At 42.4% G+C, this 18970-nt stretch overlaps 1 protein-coding gene across 1 annotated transcript in view; it reads left to right on the forward strand.

The window, feature by feature from the left end:
• The window catches only part of YIPF6 (Yip1 domain family member 6), a 32737-nt gene that overhangs the window by 3729 nt on the left and 10038 nt on the right, over positions 1-18970 (forward strand). Inside the window, exon 3 of the mRNA XM_075834279.1 lies at positions 121-199. Coding sequence (XP_075690394.1) covers positions 121-199 — 79 coding nt within the window. The remainder of the gene's footprint in view (positions 1-120; positions 200-18970) is intronic.

Here is an 18970-nt window from a genome sequence, read left to right on the forward strand (position 1 = left end):
CCCAGTGTGCTACCTTTTTTGTTTTACCATTCGAAACGTAACAGTCCGATCTATACTTTTTTTTTTTTAAACCGCCATTTTGTCCAGCCAGTTTATCAGACCATTTTCCCACTATTTCAGATGCGAGACTTAAAAGCTGTTGGACAGAAGTTTTTTCATGTCATGTACCCCAAAAAGAGTAATGCACTGCTGAGGGACTGTGAGTATATAGCTATCACTTTACATTTCTATATATATATCTTGATGTTTCATGAAATTGAGCTTCCACATATGAAGAATATACTGCCATGGGCTGTAGTGCTGCGGCCTCAAGCTGCATTATTCCACCACTTCAACTCATTGTTGCTGTTCTATATTTTCCAGCAGGGGTTCAGCAGTATTTCAGAACGCGTCATTGCTATATGTGGCAGATGTAGGAGAATAAACTGTTACTGAGTGACTTGTCTTTGGCAGAGGCCAGATTTGTTCCATCCTAGCAATCTTTGAAAGAGGGTATAAAGTGTCCACAAATTAAAAATATCCATAATATATACTATTTGGCCAAAAGTATGTGGACACCTGGCCGTTACACCTACAGTGAAGGAAATAAGTATTTGATCCCTTGCTGATTTTGTAAGTTTGGCCACTGTCAAAGACATGACCAGTCTAGAATTTTTAGGCTAGGTTAATTTTACCAGTGAGAGATAGATTATATAAAATAAAAACCAGAAAATCATTGTCAAAATTATATATATTTATTTGCATTGTGCACAGAGAAATAAGTTTATGATCCCTTTGGCAAACAAGACTTAATACTTGGTGGCAAAACCCTTGGCAAGCACAGCAGTCAGACGTTTTTTGTAGTTGATGATGAGGTTTGCACACATGTTAGATGGAATTTTGGCCCACTCCTCTTTGCAGATCATCTGTAAATCATTAAGATTTCGAGGCTGTCGCTTGGCAACTCGGATCTTCAGCTCCCTCCATAAGTTTTCGATGGGATTAAGGTCTGGAGACTGGCTAGGCCACTCCATGACCTTAATGTGCTTCTTTTTGAGCCACTCCTTCGTTGCGTTGGTTGTATGTTTCGGGTCATTGTCGTGCTGGAAGACCCAGCCACGAGCCATTTTTAATGTCCTTGTGGAGGGAAGGAGGTTGTCACTCAGGATTTGACGGTACATGGCTCCATCCATTCTCCCATTGATGCGGTGAAGTAGTCCTGTGCCCTTAGCAGAGAAACACCCCCAAAACATAATGTTTCCACCTCCATGCTTGACAGTGGGGACGATGTTCTTTGGGTCATAGACAGCATTTCTCTTCCTCCAAACATGGCGAGTTGAGTTAATGCTAAAGAGCTCAATTTTAGTCTCATCTGACCACAGCACCTTCTCCCAATCACTCTCAGAATCATCCAGATGTTCATTTGCAAACTTCAGACGGGCCTGTACATGGGCCTTCTTGAGCAGGGGGACCTTGTGAGCACTGCAGGATTTTAATCCATTACGGCGTAATGTTACACCAATGGTTTTCTTGGTGACTGTGGTCCCAGCTGCCTTGAGATCATTAACAAGTTCCCCCCGTGTAGTTTTCGGCTGAGCTCTCACCTTCCTCCGGATCAAGGATACCCCACTAGGTGAGATTTTGCATGGAGCCCCAGATCGATGTCAATTGACAGTCATTTTGTATGTCTTCCATTTTCTTACTATTGCACCAACAGTTGTCTCCTTCTCACCCAGCGTCTTACTTATGGTTTTGTAGCCCATTCCAGCCTTGTGCAGGTCTATGATCTTGTCCCTGACATCCTTAGAAAGCTCTTTGGTCTTGCCCATGTTGTAGAGGTTAGAGTCAGACTGATTAATTGAGTCTGTGGACAGGAGTCTTTTATACAGGTGACCATTTAAGATAGCTGTCTTTAATGTAGGCACCAAGTTGATTTGGAGCGTGTAACTGGTCTGGAGGAGGCTGAACTCTTAATGGTTGGTAGGGGATCAAATACTTATTTCTCTGTGCACAATGCAAATAAATGTATATAATTTTGACTGATCTGTTTTTTGTTTTGTTTTTTAATATAATCTATCTCTCACTGGTAAAATTAACCTAGCCTAAAAATTCTAGACTGTTCATGTCTTTGACAGTGGGCAAACTTATAAAATCAGCAAGGGATCAAATACTTATTTCCTTCACTGTATATGGGCATTTCATTCCAAGATCATGGGCATTTAATATGGAGTTGGGGGGGGCCCCCCTTTTGTGCCTATAACTGCCTCCACTCTCCTGGGAAGGCCTTCTACAAAATTTGAGAGTTTCTGTGGGAATTTGTACCCATTCAGTCAAGAGCATTTTTGCGGTCCGGCACTGATGTTGGGCATGGTCTGGCCCTGCTCTGAGTTTGGGGGGCTCTACTGCCTCAAGGCTGGGCTGTTGTCTTAGATGCCTCCACTTCACCATAATATCATTTTACGTTTGACCGGGGCAGTTCTAGCATATCAGAAATTTCACAAACTGACATGACCATACCATTTTTAATTCCTTAATAACCGCCAATACTTGTTTTTTCACTTCGGTCATTAAGGGTACTTATGCCACAGCACCACCTTTTCACGGTGCTGCAACATAAGCCCGGCACGGGTGTCCCATGCAGACTAGAGCTGGCACCTGCTTTAGCCTGCGGAATAGAGATTGGCATCCATCCCGCCCGTTTAACAACTTCAGTGCTGCAGTCAATAGCGGCCTCTCACCACATCGGCACACCTGTGACTCGTTTGCGTGGTGCTGAAGGTTTTTATGGCACACGGGGCCTAACAATCGCCCCCAGGTCTGCCTTTAATGAGTGCCTAGTAGGCCCTGCCGAAGGCATAGCCTATTAGAGGCCTGTCAGTTATACGCTGACCGGCATAATACACTGAAATACAGTAGTATTGCAGTATATCCTAAAAGTGATCAAAATATCGCATAGTAAAGTTCGATATTGCGACTAAAAAAAGTAAAATTGCAGACTTCTGTTCATCCTGCCTTCTAAAAAAGGCAATAAAAAGCAATTAAAAAGTCGTATACACCCCCAAAATGGTACCAAAAAAGCCTACAAGTCATCCTGCAAAAGAAAAGAAAATAAGTTTCCTGAGCTCCCTGCCACTCCTCCCCTATGCAGTTGAATGAAGCCTCTGCTTGTCTTCATAGTCACAGAAGCAAAGCCGTCAATGAACTGCGGAGGGGAGTGGATGATGCCAGACTCTTCCTGGTTCAGTAGACTCTCCAACCTAATTTGCATATTTTTTTTCCCCTAAGTCTGGTATTTAAAGAAAATAATATTGCTCTATTACCACGTTTGTCATGACATCTGACGAATTTTGATCCATGTTGTTATGGATCCTGACTTATGCCATAGTGAACTATGCTATTGCTTCTGGCAAAATGAAGGGTCCGGTGCACAACAGAGACAAACTGAAACCATGGCCACCGTATCGGTCACCGTTGAAATCATTGGTGATGGAAATGGAAATCTCTGGTTTCTGTCAGTGTCTGTTCAGGGTCCCATTCTGACGGAAAGCTCAGACGGAACGTCCGAACGGGACCCCAACGCAGATGTGAACAAAGCCTAAAGCTGACAGAAAAGGATGATGGGACTGTGTGAATAGCACCTAGGGTTGCAGGATGCATTGAAATATCAATACTATTTCAATGCTCCCTCAAATGTTTCAGTACCGTGAATTCATGTATTTCTATACTAAGCTGTACGGTCGCACAGTTTAGTATTGTAACACATGAATTTAGTGACTAGCATGATGTGATGAGCGAGGCACTGCACTAATGAGTGGCGGCTCCAGCCCTGAAGGCCGAGAGCGTGGCGCGCGCACTGCAATGCGCCCCAAGTTCTGTCTACAGTGCCTGCCGCTCATTACTGCCGCTCTAACTACATTGCATCATATTGATCTCGTGGGCACAGCAAGTGTGCCCTCGCGATCAGAAGCTGGGCAATGGTGGAAATATACAGCGCACGCAGCGTGTTCAGGGCGGATATGTTGCGTGAATCTGCACAGCGTATCTGCCCTGAACAACTCATGGAATGCCATCAGAAAAACCGCATCACATTGTGGTGGGATTTCTGCTGGGTAAATCGGCGCCGAAAAATTAAAAAAAACTTTCGTATTTACCCTCTTCCTCTTCTCTGCGTGCAGTCTGGCCTCCTGGGATGACGTTGCAGGCCATGTAACCGCTGCAGTGGTCACATGGGATGAAATGTCATCCTAGGAAGCAGGGAGCTCTGGGTAATTATAATTTTATTTTTTTTGCTGCGCATTTGCTGTGGTACTGCTGCAAATTTTGCAACATACGCTACTTTGTTGCATGTTTAAGCACCCCATTGAATTCAATGGGGAAAACCCGCAAAAGAAGAGCTGCGTTTCCGCATCATTAACCCCTTCGCGCTCAGGTCAGTACTATTACGTCCTGCTGAGCGCATCGTTCGCGCTCAGCTCAGTAATAGTACTGACCTGAGTTAACACGGCACCATCTTTTCCCGGCGCGTGTTTGAGCTGTGATACCTGCTGTTTCCGACAGCAGGCTATCACAGCTTAGTGTGCAGGGACCGATCGCGGTGGTCCCCGCCAATTAACCCCTTAGAAGCCGCGTTCAATAGCGATTGCGGCTTCTTAGGGGTTAAGCTGCCATCGCCGGCCTGCTACACGATAGCAGGCCGCGATGGCTACTATGGCAACCAGAATCCTAACAATGGACTCTGGCTACGCCATCGACGGAAGCCTAGTGGGTCCTGACAAAGTCAGGACCCACTATGCATGCTGTCAGCGAACAGCTGACAGCTCTAATACACTGCACTACGTATGTAGTGCAGTGTATTAGAATAGCGATCAGAGCCTCCTGCCCTCATGTCCCCTAGTGGGACAAAGTACAAAAAGTAAAAAAAAGTTGTGTGAAAATAAAAGTTTTAAAAGTAAAAATCCCCCTTTTTCCCTCATCAGTCCTTTATTATTATTATTATTATTATTATTATTATTATTACTAAAAATATATAAATAAACAAACTATACATAATTGGTATCGCCGTGTCCGTAACGACCTGAACTACAAAACGATGTCGTTATTTATCCCGCGCGGTGAACGCTGTAAGAGAAAATAATAATAAACCGTATCACAATTGTTTGGTCACTTCACCTCCTAAAAAATGGAATAAAAAGAGATCAAAAAGTCACATGTACCTAAAAATGGTAATGATCGAAACTACAGTTCGTTACGCAAAAAATAAGTCCTCGCACGACTTTCCTGATGGAAAAATAAAAACGTTATGGCTCTTAGAATAAGGTAACACAAAAAGTGAATTATATTTTACAAAATGTATTTTATTGTGCTAACGCCATAAGACCTAAAAAAAAACTATAAACATCTGGTATCGCCGTAATCGTATGGCCCCGCAGAATAACGTGAATGTCATTTATAGCGCACGGTGAAAGCTGTAAAAAAAAGTTGAATAAAAAACAATAGTAAAATTGCTGTTTTTTAGTCATCACGCCTCTTAAAAATAGAATAAAAACTGATCAAAAAGTCGCATGCACCCCAAGAAAACTGCAATGAATTCCTCAAGGTCTCTAGTTTCCAAAAAGGGGTTACCACTGTTTTAGCACCACAACACCTCTTCAAACCGGACATGGTGCCTAATAAATTAAATTAATTAAATGTCACCTCTACTTTGCTCTAAATTCCTGTGAAACACCTAAAGGGTTCATAAACTTTCTAAATGCTGTTGTGAATACTTTGAGGGGTCTAGTTTCTAAAATGCGGTGTTTGATAGGGGTGCCTAATATATGGGCCCCTCAAAGCAACTTCTGAGCTGGAAACTAAAAAATAAAATAAAAATGTGGCAATACTTTGCTTCTTACATTATACTGATGAGCCGTGCCCACCCCGAGATGGCCCCAGTTTTGACCGTTTGTATAAACGGAGACCCCTATTAGACCGTTTCAGTGCCCGGTTTTCCCAGCATTCACCCCCGAGAAGTGTATTTCTATTGAGGAGTCCTTGGTACATTTTAAAGGGACGGTTCAATTCCACGAGTACCTGCCGAGTAAGAGGGCAAGGTATGGCGTAAAGATGTATAAGCTGTGAGAGAGTGCATCAGGGTATACCTACAAATTTAGGATATATGAAGGGAAGGACAGCAGTATTCAGCCCCCAGAATGCCCCCCCTTACTGGGAGTTAATACAAAAATTGTGTGGGATTTGGTGCACCCACTGCTGGACCAGGGTTACCACCTCCTACCTGGATCATTTTTATACCAGCGTCCCGCTCTTCAACTGCCTCACTCACAGAAGTACTGTGGCATGCGGCACTGCTAGAAGAAACCTGAGGCCTCCCTAAGACTCTGCTTGGGCAAACAAGAATGGGTGAGAGCAGGGCACAATCTAGCAGCAACATATTGTGTGTCAAGTACAAGACAAGGGAGATGCCACACCAGTACCCATGTACTTGTACGAGGTACCAGTACAGAGACCCCCAAACCAGACTGCATCCTGGACTACAATAGGTACATGGGAGGGGTGGACTTGTCAGATCAAGTCCTGAAGCCCTACAGTACTTCTGGAAGCGAGGCCACACGCATCGTACCAGGGCAACACTTTTTAGAAGTTCTCAAGCTGGAAAAAGTCAAGAGGTGCAAAGTCTGCTATAAAAGGGGGATAAGGAAGGACACAATATATCAATGTGACACGTTTCCCGAAAAACCAGAGCTCGGTATGAAAGAGTGTTTTAAAATTTATCATCCATCCCTTTATTTTTAATTTACCCCAGTTTTACTCGCTCTGATCCACTTTGCACAGCTTACCCCTCCTCATCTTTCCCCTCTGAGCCCTGCTGCGTGCCCAGGCAGCTAACAGCCACATGTAGGGTATTGCCGTACCCGGGAGAACCAACATTAGTTTGAGGTGTATATCTCCGTTGGCGCATGCTGGGCACAATATATCGGACACTGAAATGGCATAGATGTATAGAAAATTGCAAATTTCACTCTGCACCAACTGCTGCACATTATCTTTTACACAATACCTGTGGGGTCAAAATGCTCACTACACCTCTAGATGAATTCCTTAAGGGGTGTCGTTTTTAAAACGGGGTCACTTCTCAGGGGTTTCAACTGTACTGATACCTCAGGGGCTTCTGCACACATGACTTGGCACCAGAAAATTCCCAGTAGGCCACTTGGTGGTCCTTTCCTTCTGAGGCCTCCCATGGGCCCAAACGGCAGTTTATCACCACAAATGGGGTATTGCCGCACTCAGGACAAATTGGGCAACAAAATGGGGCATTTTGTTCCCTGTGAAAATAAGAAATTCTGATCAAAAATGACATCTTATTGGAAAAATTGTCATTCTTTTAATTTCACATCCCAATTCAAATACGCGCTGTGAAAAAACTACGGGGTCAAAATGGTAACCATAAATTAATTCCTTGAGGGGTGCAGTTTCCAAAATGGGGTCAGTTTTGGGGGATTCCTACTGTTTTGGCACCTCAACACCTCTCCAAACCTGGCATGCTGCCTAAAATATATTCTAATAAAAAAGCACCAAAATGCACTAGGTGCTTCTTTGCTTCTGGGGCTTTTGTTTTAGTCCACGAGCGCACTAGAGCCACATGTGGGACATTTCTAAACTGCAGAATCTGGACAATACATATTTAGTAGTGTTTCTCTGGTAAAACCTTCTTTGTTACAGAAAAAAAATAGAATAATTTTGAAATTCAGCAAAAAAATTAAATTTTCAAATTTCACCTCCACTTTGCTTTAATTCCTGTGAAATGCCTGAAGGGTTAAACTTTCTAAATGCTATTTTGAATACTTTGAGGGGTCTAGTTTTTAAAATGGGGTGTTTTATGGGGGTTTCTAATACATAGGCCCTTCAAAGCCACTTCAGATCTGAACAGGTACCTTTAAAAAAAGGCTTTTGACATTTTCTTAAAAATATGAGAAATTGCAGTTTATGTTCTAAGTCTTGTATCGTCCAAGAAAAATAAAATGCTCTAAAAACTATGCAGATCTAAAGTAGACTTATGGGAAATGTGCACTAGTAACTATTTTGGCTGGTATGACCATCTGTTTTACAAGCTCATGCATTTAAATTTGGAAAAATGCTATTTTTTTCAAATTTTTCTCTAAATTTTGCAATTTTTCACAAATAAACACTGAATATATCGACCAAATTTTACCACTAACATAAAGCCCAATGTCTCACGAGAAAACAATCTCAGAATCGCTTGGATAAGTTTAAGCATTCCGACGTTATTACCACATAAAGTGAAATATGTCAGATTGAAAAAATGGGCTCTGAGTCTTAAGGCCCAAACTAGGCTGCGTCCTTAAGGGGTTAATTGGCATGCTGCAGTCGAGGAAACCGCACCGCAGGTCAGTTTTATGTGCTTTTGTTTCAATGGCTTTTATCCGCTGTGGGGACGAGATTTGTTGACTTCTCACCCACACTGCTGCTACTGTAATACGGTGCGGAATTTCCGCAGTTAATCAGTTGTGGAAAATCAGCAGTTCTTACGCCTAGTGTGTTCCTACCCTAACAGCAAAGACCAGAGAAACCTCTGATCTCCATCGTTCTCCCCTTGAATGCCGCAATTAAAGCTGATCGTGACATTCAAAGTCAAGATGTGAAGGGGGATCCCTGTTGATTGTGTCACAGGGAATCCCTGTGATGCGATCAAGGTACATACCTTATATGGACAGACAATCCAGGGTCCATTAAAGGCCCATGAATACATAGTACACAGGCCGTTGTTGGGGCATACCGATCAATAGACAGGCTAATGTACTGGCATATAGATATGCTAGTACATTAACCTCTTAAGGACACAGCCTGTTTTGGCATTAAAGAGACTGTCTCCAGACTAACTTCTACATAATGTGATAGGCGCTATAATGTAGAGAACAGTGGTTATGAACTATTTTAGATTTATGCTAATTCGTTTCTTAATGCCCAACTGGGCATTTTTTAACTTTTGACCAAGTGGGTGTTGTAAAGACAAGTGTATGACGCTGACCAATCCGCATCATACACTTCTCTTCATTCCAGCCCATTTTTCACTGCACATATATTCAATACCCCATATGTGGTCATAAACTGCTGATTGGACACACGGCAGGGCTCAGAATGGCAGGAGTTAGATTTTGGTTGATTGTTTTTTGGGCACCATGTCGCATTTGCAGAGCCCCTGAAGTACCAGTACAGTAGAAACCCCTGAGAAGTGACTCCATTTTGAAAACTTTACCCCTCAGGGTAATCATCTAGGGGTGTAGTGAGCAGTTTGATCCCACAGGTTGTATAATCCCATAGATTGTATAAGAATAAAGCAGTGAGAAATTTTCCCCAAAAATGTCGTTTTGTGCCCAATTTTTTTTCCACAATGGAACAAATTGTGTGTTTTTTCTCGAATACGACAATACCCCATGTCTGGCCCTAAACTTCTGTTTGGGCACATGGCAGAGATCAAAATGTAAGGAGCGGCATTTGGCTTTTAGAGCACAGATTTCACTTGACTGGTGTACAGGCTCCATGTTGCATTTGCAGAGCTCCCTTAGGTATAAGAGTAGAGTGTAAAACCCTCAGAAGTGACCACATTTTGTAAACTACACCCATCAAGGCATTTATCATTTGAAGGCAAGAAGCCCTGATCACTATTCTAATACACTGCACTTCCTACATAGTGCAGTGTATTAGAGCTGTCAGCTATTCACTGACAGCAGCCTATTAGGCTTCGTCTCTCAGCTGGACCTAATAGGCTTCCGTACTAGGAACCCATTGTTGGGCTACGGTTGCCATAGCAACCATCGACACACCCACGGGTGCCGATGGTTGCCATTAGCAACCATAGGGTGCGATCTAACCACCTAGATGCAGCTATCGCTGCATCTAAGGGGTTAATCGGCCAGATCGGAGCCTAGCTCCGGTCCTGGCCGTTACTGCGGGGATGGTGGTGGCTCACCTTCTCAGCCAGCTCCATCACATACACATTTTCAAGGAGCTGTAATTGGTCAGTCTGCTGTGATTGACCAATCACAGCGATCGCCGGCTGGGGGACCGCTGTGATTGGTCCCCTGCCATCTTACTGTGCCGATCAACTGTCATAAACAGCTGATGGCACAGTTCTGTCACCCTGCCCTTTGATAGGGTGACAGTTATTAGCCAGGACGCACACCAGTACGTCCCGGTGCCTTAACCCCTTAAGGACGCAGCCTAGTTTTGGCCTTAAGGCTCAGAGCCCATTTTTCAAATCGGACATATTTCACTTTATGTGGTAATAACGTCTGAATGCTTAAACCTACCCAAGCGATTCTGAGATTGTTTTCTCGTGACACATTGGGCTTCATGTTCGTGGTCAAATTTGGTCGATATATTCAGTGTTTATTGGTGAAAAATAGCATTTTTCAGAATTTTAATGCATCTGCTTGTAAAACAGACGGTTATACCACCCAAAATAGTTACTAGTTCACATTTCCCATATGTCTACTTTGGATTGGCATCGTTTTTTGAACATTCTTTTATTTTTCTTGGACGTTACAAGGCTTAGAACATAAGCAGCAATTTCTCATATTGTTAAGAAAATTTAAAAAGCCTTTTTTTTAAGGTACCTCTTGAGTTCTGAAGTGGCTTTGTGGGGCCTATGTTTTAGAACCCTGAAAAAACACCCCATTTTAAAAACTAGACCCCTCAAAGTATTCAAAACAGCATTTAGAAAGTTTTTTTAACCCTTCAGGCATTTCACAGGAATTAAAGCAAAGTGGAGGTGAAATTTGCAAATTTCATTTTTCTTGCTGAATTTCAATAGTATTCAATTTTTTTTCTGTAACACAGAAGGTTTTACCAGAGAAACACTACTAAATATGTATTGTCCAGATTCTGCAGTTTTTAGAAATGTCCCACATGTGGCTCTACTGCGTTCGTGGAATAAAACACAAGCCCTAGAAGCACCCAGTGCATTTTGAGGCCTCTTTTTTTTTTTTTAATTAGAATATATTTTAGGCAGCATGCCAGGTTTGAAGAGGTGTTGAGGTGCCAAAAACAGTAGGAATCCCACAAAAGTGACCCCATTTTGGAAACTACACCCCTCAAGGAATTCATTTATGTTTGTTACCATTTTGACCACACAGTTTTTTCACAGCACGTATTTGAATTGGGCTGTGAAATGAAAAAGTCATTTTTTCCAATAAGATGTAAATTTTTTATCAAAATTTCTTATTTTCACAAGAAACAAAATACCCCATTCTGTTGCGCAATTTGTTCTGAGTGCCGCAATACCCCATTTGTTGTGATAAACTGCCGTTTGGGCCCATGGGAGGGCTCAGAAGGAAAGGACCACCATTTGGCCTACTGGGGATTTTCTAGTGCGAAGTCATGTATGCAGAAGCTCTGAGGTACCAGTACAGTTGAAACCCGCAAGAAGTGACCCCGTTTTAAAAACTACACCCTTAAGGCATTCATCTAGAGGTGTAGTGAGCATTTTGACCGGAGACCTACACCCCATAAACTGTAATGTGGGTTCTCCCGGGTATGGCAATGCCCTACATGTGGCTGTTATCAGCTGCCTGGGCACACAGCAGGGCTCAGAGGGGAAAGACTAGGGGGGAATAAGCTGTGTGGAGTGCATCAGGGTAAGTAAAATTGGGGTAAATTATAAACCAAGGGATGTATGATCAATTTTAAAACACTCTTTCATACAGAGCTCTGGTTATTCGGGACACGTGTCACATTGATTTATTGTGTCATCCCTTATAGCAGACTTTGCACCTCTTTTGACTTTTTCCCTTCTTGCCAGTTTGGGGAACTTCTCCTGGAAAGTGTTGCCCTGGTACGATGCGTGTGGCCCCGCTTCCATAAGTACTGGGTGCCCCCCCTTCTTGGTCCCTAAAGATTAGGTTCTTGATAATCACCTCTTGAAATTCCAGGAAAGTTTCCCTCTGGCCTGCACATCGCTGTAGCACGTACGCATTGTACAAAGCCATGTGTATGATGTGCCCGGCCAGCTTCTTATACCACACAGCATGGCGCTGTAGGGCTTCAGGACTTGATCTGACAAGTCCATCCCTCCCATGTACCTATTGTAGTCCAGGATGCAGTCTGGTTTGGGGGTGGCCTTTCCTTCATATATCCTAAACCTGTAGGTATACCCTGATGCACACTCGCACAGCTTATACATCTTCACGCCATACCTTGCCCTCTTACCCGGCAGGTACTCGCGGAATTGAACCATCCCTTTAAAATGTACCAGGGACTCATCAATAGAAATACACTTCTCGGGGGTGTATGCTTGGGAAAACCGGGTACTGAAACGGTCTAATAGGGGACTTCGTTTATACAGACGGTCAAAACTGGGGTCATCTCGGGGTGGGCACTGCTCATTATCAGTATAATGTAAGAAGCGAAGTATTGCCTCATTTATTTATTTTTTTAGGTTACAGTTCAGTTCTGAAGTTGCTTTGAGGGGCCCATATATTAGAAACCCCTATCAAATACCCCATTTTAGAAACTAGACCCCTCAAAGTATTCACAACAGCATGTAGAAAGTTTATGAACTCTTTAAATTTCTGTGAAACACCTAGAGCAAAGTAGAGGTGAAGTTGACATTTTTTTTTTTTTGTCAGAAAATCCTCTTTATTTCATTTTTTTTACAACACAATTGGATTTATCAGAGAAACGCAACTTAATACGTATTGCCCAGATTCTGCAGTTTTGAGAAATATCCCACATGTGGCCCTCGGGCGGTAATGGACTGAAGCACCGGCCTCCGAAGCAAAGGACCACCTAGTGGATTTTGAGGCCTCTTTTTTATTAGGCACCATGTCCGGTTTGAAGAGGTCTTGTGGTGCCAAAACATTGGAAACCCCCCAAAAGTGACCCCATTTTGGAAACTAGACCCCTTGAGGAATTCATTGTAGTTTTCTTGGGGTGCATGCAGCTTTTTGATCAGTTTTTATTCTATTTTTAGGTGGCGTGGTGACTAAAAACAGCAATTCTACTATTGTTTTTTTTATTCTATTTTTTTTACAGCGTTCACCGTGCGCTATAAATGACATTCACTTTATTCTGCGGGGCAATACGATTACGGCGATACCAGATGTTTATCGTTTTTTTTTTTTTATGTCTTATGGCGTTAGCACAATAAAATACGTTTGGTAAAAAATCATTCACTTTTTGTGTTACCTTATTCTAAGAGCCAGAACGTTTTTATTTTTCAATCAATAAAGCCGTGCGAGGACTTATTTTTTGCGTAACGAACTGTAGTTTCGATCAGTACCATTTTTCGGTACATGCGACTTTTTGATCTCTTTATTCCATTTTTTGGGAGTTGAAGTGACCAAACAATTGTGATTGTGGTTCGGTTTATTATTATTTTCTTTTACGGCGTTCACCGTGCGGGATAAATGAAATAATTTTGTAGCTCAGGCGTTACAGACGCGGTGATACCAATTATGTATAGTTTATTTGCTTGTTTATATATTTTTATTAATAATAAATGACTGATAAGGTAAAAAGGGGGATTTTTACTTTTAATAGTTTTAAAACTTTTATTTTCTTATTTTTACACTTTTTTTTTTTTTACTGTATTACTTTGTCCCACTAGGGGACTTGAAGGCAGGAGGCCCTGATCGCAATTCTAATACACTGCACTACATGCGTAGTGCAGTGTATTGGAACAGTCAGCTACTCACTGACAGCAAGCATAGTGGGTCCTGACGTTGTCAGGACCCACTAGGCTTCCGTCTATGACATAGCCGGACGCCATTGTTTGGTGTCCGGTTGCCATAGTCACCATCGCCGGCCGCTATCGTGTAGCAGGCCTGCGATGGCAGCTTAACCCCTAAAAAGCCGCGATCTCTATAGAATGCGGCTTTTAAGGGGTTAATCAGCGGGGACACAGCGATCGGTCCCCGCTGTAGGAGCTGTGACAGCTGCTGAACAAGACAGCAGCTGTCACAGCTCCTGTATGTGTCGGGAGGACGGCCGAAACGGCCGTTACTCCCGAGACGTACTATTAGGTCATGGAGCGCGAACGATACAGCTGCCATGACCTAATAGTACGTCCAGGAGCTGGAAGGGGTTAAAGCACTACAATACAGGATGTACCGGTGCGGCAAGGGGTTAAAGTTAAAAAAATAAAAATCTACATTTGTGCTTTTATTCTTCTTCTTTTTTTTTTTGTTTTTTTTTTTTTGTTACAATAAATAAACCTTTTTAAAATATAAGGCCCAATACATAATAAATGATACACATTTGGTATCATCGCGATCATAATAACCTGTACAACAAATCGATAGTGTTATTTATGATAGGTGTTGACTCAACTACTGAGCCAAAATATATTAGACTGAAATTTGTAATGGGTATGTCAACTGATACCCGCCCTCGGGTGATTTTTATCCAGTTTCAAATCATGTTTTATCGATCTATCAGAGAGGAATAATAGACACTGCTGGTATGCTCAAAATACATGCAATGTCTACCAAAGTGTTGGGAGTGTGAATAAAGTTTCTTAGGGACTTGCACAGCACGGCGTGATCTCGCGAGATCACTCTGTACTGTCATTCACAGAAACTGTACCGAAGTGACGGGAGTGTGAATAGACATCACGTCCTGGCTGGAGGTGATGTCTAGTCACTGAAGACACTTCGGTTAAGTTAATGTGGGAGTATGTTACACCACAGCGCAAGATCACGCTGTGTTGCGAGTACTGCTACAAATGAATAGAGTAGTGTATGACACTGATTGGTCAGCGTCATACACTTCTCTTTACAACGCCCAGTTGGTAAAAAAAAAAAGTAAAAACGCGCCCAGTTGTCTATTAAGAAAGTAATTAGCATAAATCTAAAATTGTGCTTAACTTGCTCAAAATTGATAGTTTTTTCAAAATAAAAATAAAAACTTATCTACATTACAGCGCTGAGCAGATTATGTGGGAGATGGGGCACTAATAATCTGGTGACAGAGCTTCTTTAACCCCTTCCCGCTCCTTGACGTACTATTACGTCATGGCAGCTGTATCGTTCGCGCTCCATGCCGTAATAGTACGTCTCGGGAGTAACGGCCGTTTCGGCCGTCCTCCCGACACATACAGGAGCTGTGACGCTGCTGTCTTGTTCAGCAGCTGTCACAGCTCCTACAGCGGGGACCGATCGCTGTGTCCCCGCTGATTAACCCCTTTAAAAGCCGCGTTCTATAGAGATCGCGGCTTTTTAGGGGTTAAGCTGCCATCGCCGGCCTGCTACGCGATAGCGGCCGGAGATGGTGACTATGGCAACCGGACACCAAACAATGGCGTCCGACTATGCCATAGACGGAAGCCTAGTGGGTCCTGACAACGTCAGGACCCACTATGCTTGCTGTCAGTGAGTAGCTGACAGTTCTAATACACTGCACTACGCATGTAGTGCAGTGTATTAGAATAGCGATCAGGGCCTCCTGCTCTCATGTCCCCTAGTGGGACAAAGTAATAAAGTTAAAAAAAAGTTAAAAAAAGATGTGTAAAAATAAGAAAATAAAAGATTTAAAAGTAAAAATCCCCCTTTTTCCCTTATCAGTCCTTTTATTATTAATAAAAATATATAAACAAATAAACTATACATAATTGGTATCGCCGCGTCCGTAACGGCCTGAACTACAAAATTATTTCATTATTTATCCCGCACGGTGAACGCCGGAAAATAAAATAATAATAAACCGAACCACAATCACAATTCTTTGGTCACTTCACCTCCCAAAAAATGGAATAAAAAGAGATCAAAACGTCGCATGTACCTAAAAATGGTCCTGATCAAAACTACAGTTCATTACGCAAAAAATAAGTCCTCGCACGGCTTTATTGATTGAAAAATAAAAAAGTTCTGGCGCTTAGAATATGGTAACACAAAAAGTGAATGATTGTTTACAAAACGTATTTTATTGTGCAAACGCCATAAGACATAAAAAAAAATATAAACATCTGGTATCGACGTGATCGTATCGCCATGCAGAATAAAGTGAATATGTCATTTATAGCGCACGGTGAACGCTGTAAAAAAAAAAACGAAAAAAAAAAACAATCGTACAATTGCTGTTTTTTAGTCACCACGCTACCTAAAAATAGAATAAAAACTGATCAAAAAGCCGCATGCACCCCAAGAAAACTACAATGGATTCCTCAAGGGGTCTAGTTTCCAAATTGGGGTCACTTTTGGGGGGTTCCCAATGTTTTGGCACCACAAGACCTCTTCAAACCGGACATGGTGCCTAATAAAAAAGAGGCTTCAAAATCCACTAGGTGCTCCTTTGCTTCGGAGGCCGGCGCTTCAGTCCATTACCTCACTAGGGCCACATGTGGGATATTTCTCAAAACTGCAGAATCTGGGCAATACGTATTAAGTTGCGTTTCTCTGATAAATCCAATTGTGTTGTAAAAAAAATGGTATAAAGAGGATTTTCTGACAAAAAAAAAAATGTAAATTTCACCTCTACTTTGCTCTAAATTTTTGTGAAACACCTAAAGAGTTCATAAACTTTCTACATGCTGTTGTGAATACTTTGAGGGGTCTAGTTTCTAAAATGGGGTATTTGATAGGGGTTTCTAATATATGGGCCCCTCAAAGCAACTTCAGAACTGAACTGGAACCTAAAAAAATAAATAAATGAGGCAATACTTCGCTTCTTACATTATACTGATAATGAGCCGTGCCCACCCCGAGATGACCCCAGTTTTGACCGTTTGTATAAACGGAGACCCCTATTAGACCGTTCCAGTGCCCGGTTTTCCCAAGCATACACCCCCGAGAAGTGTATTTCTATTGATGAGTCCCTGGTACATTTTAAAGGGACGGTTCAATTCCGCGAGTACCTGCCAGGTAAGAGGGCAAGGTATGGCGTGAAGATGTATAAGCTGTGAGTGCATCAGGGTATACCTACAGGTTTAGGATATATGAAGGAAAGGCCACCCCCAAACCAGACTGCATCCTGGACTACAATAGGTACATGGGAGGGATGGACTTGTAAGATCAAGCCCTGAAGCCCTACAGCGCCATGCGGTGTGGTATAAGCAGCTGGCCGGGCACATCATACAGATGGTATTGTACAATGCGTACATGCTACGTCGATGTGCAGGCCAGACGGGAACTTTCCTGGAATTTCAAGAGGTGATTATTAAGAACCTTATCTTTGGGGACCAAGAAGGGGGGGCACCCAGTACTTCTGGAAGCGAGCCCACACGCATCGTACCAGGGCAACACTTTCCAGGAGAAGTTCCCCAAACTGGCAAGAAGGGAAAAAGTCAAAAGAGGTGCAAAGTCTGCTATAAGAGGGCGATAATGGATGACACAATATATCAATGTGACACGTGTCCCGAATAACCAGAGCTCTGTATGAAAGAGTGTTTTAAAATTGATCATACATCCCTTGGTTTATAATTTACCCCAATTTTACTTACCCTGATGCACTCCACACAGCTTATCCCCCCTCGTCTTTCCCCTCTGGGCCCTGCTGTGTCCAGGCAGCTGATAACAGCCACATGTAGGGTATTGCCATACCCGGGAGAACCCACATTAGTTTATGGGGTGTAGGTCTCCGGTCAAAATGCTCACTACACCTCTAGATGAATGCCTTAAGGGTGTAGTTTTTAAAACGGGGTCACTTCTTGGGGGTTTCAACTGTACTGGTACCTCAGGGGCTTCTGCATACATGACTTCGCACTAGAAAATCCCCAGTAGGCCAAATGGTGGTCCTTTCCTTCTGAGCCCTCCCATGGGCCCAAACGGCAGTTTATCACAACAAATGGGGTATTGCGGCACTCAGAACAAATTGCGAAACAGAATGGGGTATTTTGTTTCTTGTGAAAATAAGAAATTTTCAGCCAAAACTACATATTATTTGAAAAAAAATAATTTTGTTTTCATTCCCAGCCCAATTCAAATAAGTTCTGTGAAGAAACTATGGGGTCTAAATGGTCACATTACCCATAAATGAATTCCTTGAGGGGTGTAGTTTCCAAAATGGGGTCACTTTTGGTGGGTTTCCATTGCTTTGATACCTCTGAGGCTCTGCAAATGCGACATGGCACCCGAAAACCAATCCAACAAAATCTGGACTCCAACAAACATATAGCGCTCATTTCCTTCTGAGCCCTCCCATGGGCCCAAACGGCAGTTTATCACCACAAATGGGGTATTGCCACACTAAGGACAAATTGGGCAACAAAATGGGGTATTTTGTTCCCTGTGAAAATAAGAAATTTTGATCACAAATGACATTTTATTGGAAAAAATGACATTTTTTTCATTTCAGAGCCCAATTCAAATACGTGCTCCAAGATGGAGACTCCAGACAAGATGGCTGCTGCACAAAATGGATTAATTTAAACATTATTTTAATTTAAAAAAAAAAAAACAGAAAATAAACGAAGGACAACCTTATGGCCGTTTTCAAGCCGCAGTATTTGGAAGCAAAAACCAGGAGTGAAACCTACACAGAAATTATAATTGACAATTGTACTTCCATGTTTTGGGCCCACTCCTGGTTTTGGCTTCAAAATATTGTAGTGTGAAAGTGGCCTTAGGCTGAGTTCAGAAATGCCTAATCTTTCCAGCGCAGATTTACTGTCGTAGTGGCAAAATCCACTGCGGATCTTATTCTTTACATCGCAAATCCATGACCTAATAGGAATGTTTCACATTTGAAAATATGCAGCATGGCCTCAAATCCAAAGCAGAAAAATCGTCTACGTGTGGATAGCCGTTTTGTAAAACACTATTTACTAACATTGTACTGTAAAGTTGTTGCGAAATACACACTGATCTGCTCTGTCAGTGTTCCATCAGGGGAATCCATTACCGGAAAGGCAAACAGAAACACCATAGCTTTCAGTTAGCATTACCATTGATTTCAATGGTAATGGTTACTGTTTGTCTCTGTTTCATATGGTTTAGGTTTTTTTTGGGCGGAAACCATATCGGTCAAATGCGCTATTTCG

Source organism: Rhinoderma darwinii, chromosome 8 (genome assembly GCF_050947455.1).
Source record: "Rhinoderma darwinii isolate aRhiDar2 chromosome 8, aRhiDar2.hap1, whole genome shotgun sequence".
NCBI lineage: Eukaryota > Metazoa > Chordata > Amphibia > Anura > Rhinodermatidae > Rhinoderma > Rhinoderma darwinii.